Genomic DNA, 11,157 nt, shown 5'->3' with positions numbered 1-11,157 from the left:
ACAAAATATTTTTAAAACACATCCAAAATCAGTCAACTTTAATAATACAATATAAATGTTAATAATACAATTATGAATGGTTGAATATAATTATATACATAAACTAAAATATTTTCAATTGTAGTTTCTTTTTCAATTGTAACACATCTAAAATATTAAGTTATACAAAAAATATTTTTAAAACACATCTAAAATTATGAAATTATACAGAAAATATAAAATCATAAATCTAAAATCTAAATTTAAACATTAAAAAATAATTGTAACACATCTAAAATTATGAAGTTATACAGAAAATATTTTTGAAACACATCCAAAATCATAAATCTAAAATCTAAATTTAAACATTAAAAAATAATTGTAACACATCTAAAATTATGAAGTTATACAGAAAATATTTTTAAAACACATCCAAAATCATAAATCTAAAATTTAAATTTAAACATTAAAAAGACAGCGTTGTAAATGAGCGCCGAAAAGGAGGAAGACAGCGTTGAGGATGAGCGCGGAAGAGGAAGGTGGCATGGATGAACGATAGCGGAGGATGACTTCTCGATGTGCACCTGAGTTTTTCATGTGCACCTCTGGATTTTTAACATGGTGCAAACGTGACTTCTCTGCTTCTTTGAGTGTTTTGTACGAGTTTAATTAATAATTTGATAGTTTATTTGATTTTAGATATGTATTTAAATTATAATATATTAATAATTAAATATATTAAATCTGAAACAGAAATTTAAAATTTAATTTCAGTTTTTTTAGATTGCATTTTGAATGTGTATTTAATTTTAAAAAGACAGTAAATTTATTCATAATTTTTAGTTATGTTTGTTTTAATTTTTTTAATTATTGTAATAAAAGGCTGAATGTTGTACTATTTTTAAAGGATACCTAGTTGAACCAATATTAATAAGGTATGCATTCTATCACAAATTTTGGAGTATGAGATCAAATTACATAGAAAGAAGAAGACCCATCCCTTTCTCTCCTCACTCCCTGAGAAACCTAACCCTGAACCATCACTTATCCCACTCCTCATTGAAATCCAAAACCCTACCAACCATCACTTATCCCAATCAATGCCAATCCCCTTCTCCGGTATCCAAACCATCGCCATCGCCGGTATCGTCGCTTCAGCCGGGAAAGTTCCACCGGATATCGCGGGATTCCGGCGAGGTTGTGCTGGAGTCGTGGCTTACCGACCGCCGAGGAAGGTGGCGAGGATCGCTGCTCTTCCAGAGGCCAGCGGGAGCGGCAGCCCTCTCGCTTTGGTCAGGACCGTGGAGAGGACACCGCCAGTGAAGGCCTATGCGTCGCCGGAGTCTTACCTGTTGCCGGGGTTTGGGAAATTGACGGGGAAAGAGGTGAGCGGGAGCTGCAAGGAGTTGTCGCCACAGTGTTTTGGCGGCGGCGGAAGGAGGAGCGAGAAGGTAGACGAGGAGAAGGAGAATGGCATGTGGCATGGCTTGTCTGGAAGGTTTCCTTCGGTTTCTTTGTTCAAGGAGTACCAAAATGCAGCTATGGCGGTAATTATTCTATTTCATTTGTCTCTATGATCGGTTCTAGGTTCAACTTTTTACTTCTTTTTTTCTGTTTAAGCTGAATTTGAATAATGAGCGGTGGAACAAATGATGGCTTTGTGACTTGATTTTGAAGTTGCTGTCTGATTTACGAGAGAGAATAGAAGGGATACTAAGGAGCATAGAATTTGCATGGAAAAGGAGGTTTTACGAGCATCATTGTTAGTAGAGTAATTTTTTTGATAGTGTGTTAGTATAGTTGTGTTGCATAATTGAACAAGAATTATATTTTCTTATTTATTACATGATCCAAAAATCTGATTTATCATTTCAGATTATCTGTTTTATTAGTACTTCTTATGTTATATTTCCAATTTTTTGAAAAACAGAATATTGATAGCTGATGATTTCTCAGCTGAACTAGCTGATGGACTGGCCTATGTAGCTGGTCATGACGAAGAATCCAGACCTGTTTTGGTAATCTCACTACTTCATTTATCTGACTTGAATTGGTTTGAATTGTTTAATTTATTCTTTATTTTTAACTGAGAGTGGTGGTGGTGACAGATTTTCCGGATGAAACAAGACTATACCAAGTTACATTCTCAAAAACTGTAAGTTACCAAACACGAGAACAATTCTTTTTTACTATTCTTGATATCTTACTGCTAGCTTTTAATTTTATATATTTTTTTGAACTTATGAAGGTTGACCCGTTTGCTAGTATTCACAATGGAGGTAGCAATTTCAACAATACCAAAAAACGTAGAAGAATTTGTGATGCTTTTCGACACAAGTAAGTAGTAGTATAGGTATAGTGCACATTGGTCAGTCACATGTCCCAAAATCCCTGTATTGCCCTTTGAAGCTAACATTAATTAATGAGAAAGAAACAAACAAAGGAGTAAAAGGGGAAATGAGATCAGGGGGGTGAAACAGAAAAGATTGAGGGATCAGAATCAATAAATGAGATAGCAGGGGATACAATGAATCCCGGCAGGGCAGGGCCTGAATGGGTCGCAGATAGAGTGTCTGGAGTGCCCCTTATTAGTTGCAATGTTTACTGCTAAAGGGTATTATCAGGAATCAGAGTTGTTATTAATATTCTCTATATTGTTCTATTCAATCAGTCTTTATTGTTTCCTTAAATAATGCTATAGTGTAGTGGGTGTGGTGAATTTGTGATCCTCCTCTTTAGCTTGCACTAAAAGTTTCAACTTTCTTGCCGCCCTTTACAATTCAGGCTCTACAAATATCAGAAATTGGCTTGGCTTCACAGGATACCCTTTCAATATCCCTCATTGCATTGCTTGCCACACTAAACAAGTTCCTAGGAGGAATGTCCAAATAAGGTTTTTGTGATTCTCTGATTAATTATTTCTTTTATCTCATACTCTATATGATTTGTTACACCCTTTTGTGTTGGTATATGCTTTATTGTAATAGTATAATTATTGTTGAGTTTCTGTTTTTTATGTGCAGTGACTTATGAGTAATGACAAACATAAACCATAGATGATGTGCATTGACAACCTTAAATTGAAAATCGATGACGTTTTGGTTTCAGGTTTCTCATATGTCATTGTCTTTTATATTGATGAAAAAATTAATCAGGAGAAAATTTATGACGATACCTCAAAATACTTGACCATTTTCACACTGAGATCAAGGGAATTGCCTTATGAGTATTGGGCAGTTGCTTAACCGTGTTCGATGTGTTATGTCTAGTCAGTTCTCTATCATTTAACTGTTTGGTTTCGAAGTCTAAAGTTCAAATTGTATTTCTTAAGCGCATTTCTTTGATTCTTTGCAGTACTATCTCAACTGATCTGGATGGAGCGCCCTTTGGGTAAACATTTCCTACTTTTATCCAGCTGAATTCAGGAAAATTGCTTTTTACCAAGTGATATTGAAAAAGCTGAGATTGTCGATTTCTTGGAAAAGAATAGTTGTTATTTCATCTTTGCACAACTGCATACTATTTGTTGTATGAGGCCAATGAAAAGGAAATGGCAAAATAAATGCTAATCTCAATTGCTATTTGCTATATTTCTTCTGCCTTCAGTTTGACCAACCTTCTAAATTATCTATTCCTTCGAAACGTATATTTCTGTTAAGGAATAATTTGTACAACTACTTTTTTTTTGGGCTTGTTAAGATTATCCTTGAGAGGGGGTGTTTGAATAAAGGATACCAAATCCTCTTTGTATGCAATTAAGGAAAATATCAAAGTTGTATAAATTATTAAGAGTAACGCATTCCCCCTTAAGGTATATGGCATTTCTTAGTTTGCTTACATTCTAATCAGCTGTTGAGTATGTTTTATTTCATATACATTTCTTGATTTTTATGCTGTTGTAGTCTTTGTAATGTGAAATGGTATGACATCCCTGAGCTTTATGTTTGTGCATGAGACTACGGCTTGGTTTGGTAAAGTTTTTACTTTTGGAAAGTAGCTTATGAAAGCTGTCTTTTAAAAGACAACTTTTTAAAAGTTGCAGCACTTGTATTTGGTAAAATTAAAAATAGCTTTTAATAAGCACAAACACTACAATTGTGTTTGGTAAAACAGCTTTTAAAAATTAAAAATTATAATAAACATATTTATAACGAAGAATAATTTTTTTTTTCAAATTTTAGAAACCAATAATTTAAATATTTATTTGATTTACTCTCTATATTAATATAAATAGAGTTATCATTAGTCAATACTCAATAATAAAACTTGTATGTAATCCAATGTTAGTACTGATACGTCCATTACCCATCTATATATATTGACTCACTTTTACAAATCACAGGAAATGGGACACATATCTCAAGTAAAATTATATATCTATATTTACATATGTATATATATGTTGTTATTATAATTTTGACTAATGTTTATCAAGTTGGTGGACAAAAATTTTATGAAATTTTATGATTAGTTTTCATAAATCAGGTCTTCTTCACGTTTTAAAGAACAGAGAAAAACAAACATCTATTGAAAAATACAAAAACAACTCACAAAAAATTATATAAATAGATAGAAGTTCATACATAATACGTGATAGAGGTGTATTTGTGTTGAAATTGTGAAGATTAGGTTGAAAAATAAAAAATATATGATTTTCTTATAACTTGTGAAGGTTAGGTTGAGAAATTAGAAATATATGAGTATTTTAATAGTAATATAACGGCGGGAAATATGTGTGGGAAAATAAATAAAATCTGGTGTTAATAATTAATAATGGTAATTTTGAATATTTATTATATTAGATTTTTTTTTAATTTTAATAAGCACAAGCCAACTTTAAAAAACTTTTTCTTAGCCAAACGCAAAATGAGGTACTTGTGCTTTTAAAAAGCACAAGCACCTCTTCAAAAAGCTTTACCAAACCCAGCCTACTAGTGTCCCCTTCAATGCATTCCTGTGGAGTGAAGTCTGGTAACTTTATTTTACTTCTTGTGTTGAAGCTTTTAAGCTGAACATGAGTAATGAACTGCTGAGCACAAATATGTTGCAGATAACTGTACTATTTGCGAGGGAACATTGTTGTTCAATTGACCCCTTAGCGGCATTCTTATGTTTCGATAATGCTAGTACTTTTATTTATTCCCCTTAATATAGCTTAAACATGTGACCACTTAATAGGTGCATTCATGTTCTCACACAAGCACATGTGCGCATACATTCACATTACTCTACTTATAATTATATTCTTGTTTATTCCATAATATTTTCAGTGTGCCATTAAGATTGCATGCCTGAAGATTTGCATTTCTACATGCTTGCTGGGCCACTGAATTAATGACTTTTTCCTTGTGTTAATACTATAAACTTCAATATAATTTTTGTGCAGATGGGACGTGTTGATGGACATAATCCACATATTATCAGGAAAGATTTGCCCTTCTCTTGGACTAATGTATATGAGGTCACTAGTATGTCTTCAGCTTTCGGTAAACAGAAGTTTTACCTAGTACTTTGCTGTGTTCTTCAGTTTCAACTATAGCTTTGGGATATTATTTGTTGTAAAATTGTAAATTAGCTTGCCATTTGATTCATCTCATCTTTTTAATACATGTTTGTTACTTCTAATTGGGTTGATCTTTCAGGACACCAAAATTAACAATATAATTGAATTATGTGTTTCTTAATTTTTCATATATTCCTGACATTAGGATATAATCTTTATATGACACAACATTTGCAAAAATGAATTAAACAATAAATGTATTTATACACAAATACATAATGGTTAATGAATAATTTTATAGCTGATTTTTATGTAATATAATATTTTTATTATAAAAATTATTAGAGTTTATTTATCTTATGTCTTAAAATGGCTATGGATTCCTTACTCCCACTTTTATATGGGAGTATCATTAGCCAACACTAAAATAATTACAAAAAGAACCCCATTTTTTGTTTTTTAAAAAATCAGTAATTAGATATTGACCCTCTAATTACTCTTTTTTACACATTGTTCTTTTTTCTTTAATTTCAGATTCAAAAGTAGTGGTGAGAGTGAGACATTTAGTCTGCTAGGGTTTTGTTTTCCTCTTTCAATCACCGTAGCGGTGTAGCCATTCTCTCTTCCTCTCCCTCCGCAGTCTCTCTCGTTCGCTGCCGCCGCCTCGCAAGACGCCGCCGCAGCGCAAGACGCCGCCGCCACACTTGGAGGTTAGTTAATCATTATTTTTTTCTCAATAGTCAAGAAATTTAATTATGCTTGCAATGAAAACTTAGAAATCTAATCAGTATTTTCACTGAAAATAATTTTATTTGTATATGTATCTGGTCACTACCTCTATGGTAAATACTAAATAGAGCAGCACTATCTAATCTAGTGTAGTAGATGTAGATCAACTCAAACTTTTATGAACAGAAAAGAAAAGAAAGTTGTGGAGGCACGTGAAGTGCCATCAACTTCTGTCAGGTCTGTGTATGTGTTGTGGCCAATGGCAGTGAAGGGTGTCTTTTGGATGCTTGCTTTTCTAGCTGCATAAACGGATAGATCTTTGAGAGGTTCCATAGTTGGAGATTGAGGTTGGAGCTGTCGAGTTGGTGGAGGTTTCCGATTATGGGAAGTGGTTTAGGACCTGGTGGTAGAGTGGTTCTTTTGTGTTGTTGTTTCTTTAAGTGATGAAATATCACTACTGCCATTAGAGGAATTGCAAGAAGAAGCAGATAATACAGAAATGAAAACATTGAGTGGAAGAAATTGAAGAAGCCAATGCAAGCTAAGGTGACTAATTAGTTATAGAGAACGATCAGATACACTTTGCTGCTAAGAAAATTAAATATCTTACTATATATAGAGTTAAACCTTGTAAAATTGATAGTTGAGAGTCGTTATTTTTTTTTTTGTAGGTATGATATTTGATATGATATGAAGCAGCCGAAGAAAATTCATAGTCCAAACGGAAGTGCAGTATATATTTTTTATGTTGTATATTCTGGAAAATCAGCAGAGAATTAAAACTTTATATTAAATTAATGTACTAGCAAGAGATGATATAAGACCAAATGCTCTGAATAAGAAGACAATTCCAAGTCGAAAGAGTTGTTACAATTTATATATGAAGGCTGGTGTATGTGTAGCAATTGAAGAGTATGCAACTTTTGTGTGACTCTACTCTTACATTCGACAAGTGGATTCATACCCATTTTGACAAGTTACGTCTTGTTGAATCTATACTAGATCCACAACAATATATATCTGTTGGAATTCATTATTAATCTATTATCTCAGCTTATACAATGTACCAAAAAATACGCACGCTTTCTTGTCTCCTCAGATCAGAGGTGCCGCTTCATGAATTTTTTTTATAAAAAAAAAGGTATAAATAGACAATGAGAATACTAAACAATGTGAATAATGAATATATTATATGTTTAATTTAATAGATATGCAGATAATTATGTTTGTTATTTTTAATTGGATGGTTATTTCTTTTGATATGCATATGCCTTTCGATGACACTAAATTCAATTAAACCAAAGAAGTAATAATATATCTCTTAAGAAGAATCGAGGGATAAATACATGCCTTTCGATGACACTAAATTCAATTAAACCAAAGAAGTAATAATATATCTCTTAAGAAGAATCGAGGGATAAATACATTACTGACAAATCTTGGAGATTAAGCTTCATAAACCTAACTATTAACTGTTATTGTCATGTTATTATGGTTTGGGAAACTGTTCACTTTCTCTTATCTCTCCGAAAATTGAATCCCTTGAGGTACAAGGCTGTAGTTGGATCAGGGTCCCTGAAACCGGGCATTTGAAGAAGCTTTCAATTTCCAACAGTTCGGGTAATTTTCCATATTAAGTGATTCTTGTACATATAGTTTTTTCTTACTGGCTGTGTTTTCTTGTTCTTATATTTCTTTCATCTCATGTTAATTGTTTCCAGGGAGGGTATACATGATAGATTTCGGAAACCTCAATGTTCTGGAGTTCCTGTCGATGCGAGGAGTCCAGTGGTGCTGTGATGCAATATGTAAAATGCTGAAATTGGCAAGTGAGGTGAAGCATCTTTTTATGAAGGTTGTATTCACAGGGGACTTTGAGGCTCTGCAACCCTTTCCAGAGATTGATTTTGTCGAATTTTTCAATAGCCATCCAAAGCTGCGCAAGATATAGTTTTTGAACGGAATAGTCTACTAGCTTCATTGCTCTGGGTTTGTCTCCAAGATTTAGCTTACTTGCTCCCATCATAATTCATAACTGTGTATGAAGTCGTGATGGCCATGCTGCAATCTAGTGTGAATGATTGTGACACTATAATAACCCAAGAATCACTTGAATTGACATATCAGAGCCGTCAAAAACATTAATATATTTGTGAGAGCAAAGCAATAACAATAATCATAATAATGCAGCACAGAGCAAATTAAGCTGAGGAAGAATCATAATTTTATCACTACATACTCCATAGACTGAAAACAAATGTCAAGGCCATGATCAAACTACTAGCCAAAGAACGAGCAAACAAAAAAGTAATACAAATATGTTCACTTCAGCGGTGAAAATTAGCATTCATGTCCTCCCAGGGGATTCATTGCCACCCAGGGTTTCAAGAAAGCCAGAAGGATCAATTTTCGCTTTCTCAATGACAGAAAGTGCAGACAGAACCTTCTCTGCTGCTACCTTTCTCGTCTTAGCTGCATCTTTTAGCACTTTTACACTTTCCTCTACTTCCTAAGAAGACATGAAAATAAATAAATAAAGCATATCAAATTCAAATCAAAACACCAAGGAAACTCGAAGCAGGGCAAAAATCATTGCCTGAAAAGCTACCCTAAGGATTCAAAATTCATCATCTTGACTATTCTAAAAGAATCAAACCGAACTGAAAAAAAGGCAGAAGAAAAAGTATACCTTGCTGGGTTTGTCGTCCTCAACAAGAAGTAGGGTTGAGAAAAGTTGTCCTATTTCAGTGTCATCAAGGGTCGCTCTGGTTCTCGTTCTTTCTCTGCGAAATTTAACAGGGTGGTGATACTGATAGTTCGTTCCTCCGAGTCTGTGAGGAGTGGCGGCGGACGCAGGGAGCGGCGGCGTCTGATGCGTGTTGTGGCGGCAAGAATAGGCGAACCAGAGATACAGCAGAGGAAGAAGATGAGTAAATGGCGTTGATTGAAATTGAATCTATAAACCCTAGCAGACCTCTCTTCTTCTTTGAATCTGAAACTAAAAATTAATCTAATCTATTAATATATCTTCTTCTCTTGTGCTTTAAGGGGCAATAATGAATGAAAAATGGGAAAAAATCATAAAAAAGAGGAAACACAAGTACACAACAATTTCAAATATTCTCTCCCAATTAGAGGGAAAAAAAACTAAAGAAAACAAAATAGTGTGACGCTCCGCCAACAGTACAACAGTAAGAGGGGAGGATTTTAAAAAAAAATTAAAAAAATAAAAAATTTAGTTAATTTTGCTTCTTTTTAACATGGAAAATCACGGGCCAAAACCCACAAGATTCAAATATATATATGCTTTTTTAATAAAATTATTAAAAATTATTACAAAAATATCAACAGCCATACTAGAACAAGAATTAATTTTGAAAATTGAAGATGAGCGGTGGAGTGAGCGGGGAAGAGACTTTGAGGGTGAAACACGGTGAGGCAGCCGATAATGTCGGCAGAAGAGATAAGGGGGAGAGCGGGGGAGGGCTTGCATCAGGAAAAAAGGAGGATCATACTTCGGGAGGGGTTTCTAAGCCTTTGAAGGTTTCTTTCAGGGATAAAGTTGTGGGTTCTAAGATTGCTAAAACTTTTTCACTCGTTGAAACTTTGTTGGGAGATAACATTACGGTAGTTTCTGGGAAGCAAGGAGATCTCTTGCCACCGAGTGTCACGTTTACCCAAGAAGCTAAGAATTGTTTGGCAGAACCATATAAGGATGCTATAGTGATTAAGGTGTTAGGTAAACATTATAGCTACACTGCATTGTCTCATAAACTCCGAACGGTATGGCGGATTAATGGAGGTTTTGATTTATTGGACGTAGGGTTTGACTACTTTCTTGTGAAGTTTGATGTGGCTGAGGAGCGAGAAAAGGTTCTCTTAGGAGGCCCATGGATAATTGAGGGAAATTATGTGGCAGTGAAGCCTTGGGATCAAGAGTTTAGATCAAGTGAAAACTGTTTTGGAGCAACTTTAGTGTGGATTAGAATTTCTGGATTACCAATTTGGTGCTACCAAGAAGATGCAATGCTCTGTGTTGCGGCTGTAGTTGGCATTCCCGTCAAGATTGATTTGGCAACAAAATTAGCTGAAAGAGGACGATATGCTCGAGCCTGTGTTCAGATAGATTTAGGATTGCCAGTGACTAAGAAGATTCTTGTTGAAGGTGTTGAATATGAGGTTGAATATGAAAGTCTTCACCTTATTTGTGGCTCCTGTCTCAAGTTTGGTCATGATATGAAGGTGTGCAAGACTACCAGCAATGCGGGAGGAGGAACTAATGCCAGGGTGGTCGGCGATGTAGCAAAGCAGCCAGAAAGTTCAAATTCAAAAAATCCAGTGCATGTGGAAAAGGAAAGTTTTATTTTTGGCAAGAATCTTGGAGATGAGACTGTAAATGTTGCTGTCCTGGATTTGGTGGAGAGTGATTTGCATGCTGTTCATGTAGACCATGCACAACATGAGGATTTGGAAGGCTGGACTCAGGTGATTAGGAAAGGAAAATATAAAATGGGTCAAAAGCCTTCTCCTAGCACCCATCAGGTCCAACCAAAAGCAAAGAAGACTCCTAACAAGGCTACCAATACTTGGACAAGGCCTAATCACCAACGTACAACACATGCTACTGGATCCAAAGTAAAATTAAGCAGGGGCATCAATATTGAAAAACCGGTTAGTGTGGATTCTTTGGGGACCCGACACAACGTTCACCATCAGCAGCAAGGTGAGACAACAAATGGCACTGTGCGAAAGCGTCCTCACCCAAACTCTTTGCAGAATTCACCAGTAGATAAGGATGGAGCATCGACGATGGGTGTGGCGCAAGTTTCAACGGCAAAAATTGTGCTGCAACTTGAGAGTCCATTAAAGGCGGGATCGTCAAAGACAGGGACATCATGTTGAGTCTCGGGTTTGTTATTGGAGCTCCCTTTTTACTGTTTTTTATG

General features: G+C 34.8%; 1 protein-coding gene and 4 long non-coding RNA genes across 16 annotated transcripts in view; 4 read left to right on the top strand and 1 right to left on the bottom strand.

Annotated features, from left to right (window-relative positions):
• LOC110271214 overlaps positions 1-11,157 on the top strand; it is a 32,610-nt gene that overhangs the window by 13,134 nt on the left and 8,319 nt on the right. The gene's annotated exons all lie outside the window — the stretch shown is intronic.
• On the top strand, positions 959-6,192 carry LOC107639771. Of its 12 annotated transcripts, none has more exons than XR_002361669.1 (9): positions 959-1,526; positions 1,657-1,741; positions 1,936-1,997; positions 2,088-2,134; positions 2,228-2,316; positions 2,764-2,872; positions 3,135-3,247; positions 3,334-3,369; positions 5,366-5,465. XR_002361669.1 is itself a non-coding variant. In XM_021121657.1 (9 exons), exons 1-9 carry the CDS (start codon positions 1,080-1,082, stop codon positions 6,026-6,028), a joined length of 969 nt encoding a protein of 322 aa, XP_020977316.1. In that variant the 5' UTR covers positions 959-1,079; the 3' UTR covers positions 6,029-6,192. The 12 variants fall into 12 exon arrangements, 4 of the variants coding, with proteins under 4 accessions (XP_020977316.1, XP_020977315.1, XP_020977314.1 ...); XR_002361672.1 differs by having other exon boundaries at positions 3,088-3,247; XR_002361674.1 differs by lacking the exon at positions 3,135-3,247 and adding an exon at positions 3,003-3,087 and having other exon boundaries at positions 5,366-5,426.
• On the top strand, positions 6,524-7,126 carry LOC107639772. The gene is made up of 2 exons (XR_001620305.2): positions 6,524-6,757; positions 6,883-7,126. It is a non-coding gene; the product is annotated as an uncharacterized LOC107639772 (long non-coding RNA).
• On the top strand, positions 7,695-8,070 carry LOC110271215. The gene is made up of 2 exons (XR_002361677.1): positions 7,695-7,831; positions 7,933-8,070. It is a non-coding gene; the product is annotated as an uncharacterized LOC110271215 (long non-coding RNA).
• Positions 7,856-9,214, bottom strand: LOC107639770. Its single transcript, XR_001620302.2, has 2 exons — positions 8,901-9,214; positions 7,856-8,720 (listed from the first exon to the last, which is right to left on the bottom strand). It is a non-coding gene; the product is annotated as an uncharacterized LOC107639770 (long non-coding RNA).

This window comes from Arachis ipaensis, chromosome B04 (assembly GCF_000816755.2).
Source record: "Arachis ipaensis cultivar K30076 chromosome B04, Araip1.1, whole genome shotgun sequence".
NCBI classification, from domain to species: Eukaryota; Viridiplantae; Streptophyta; class Magnoliopsida; order Fabales; family Fabaceae; genus Arachis; species Arachis ipaensis.
This window is presented reverse-complemented; position numbering and strand designations above follow the sequence as displayed.

Excerpts from the sequence above, each read along its gene's own strand:
- LOC107639771 (XM_021121655.1), top strand. The coding sequence starts at position 1,080 with ATGCCAATCCCCTTCTCCGGTATCCAAACCATCGCCATCGCCGGTATC. Across the intron at positions 1,527-1,656 it reads ACCAAAATGCAGCTATGGCG|TTGCTGTCTGATTTACGAGA; the intron begins GTAATTATTCTA and ends TTGATTTTGAAG. Across the intron at positions 1,742-1,935 it reads GAGGTTTTACGAGCATCATT|CTGAACTAGCTGATGGACTG; the intron begins GTTAGTAGAGTA and ends ATGATTTCTCAG.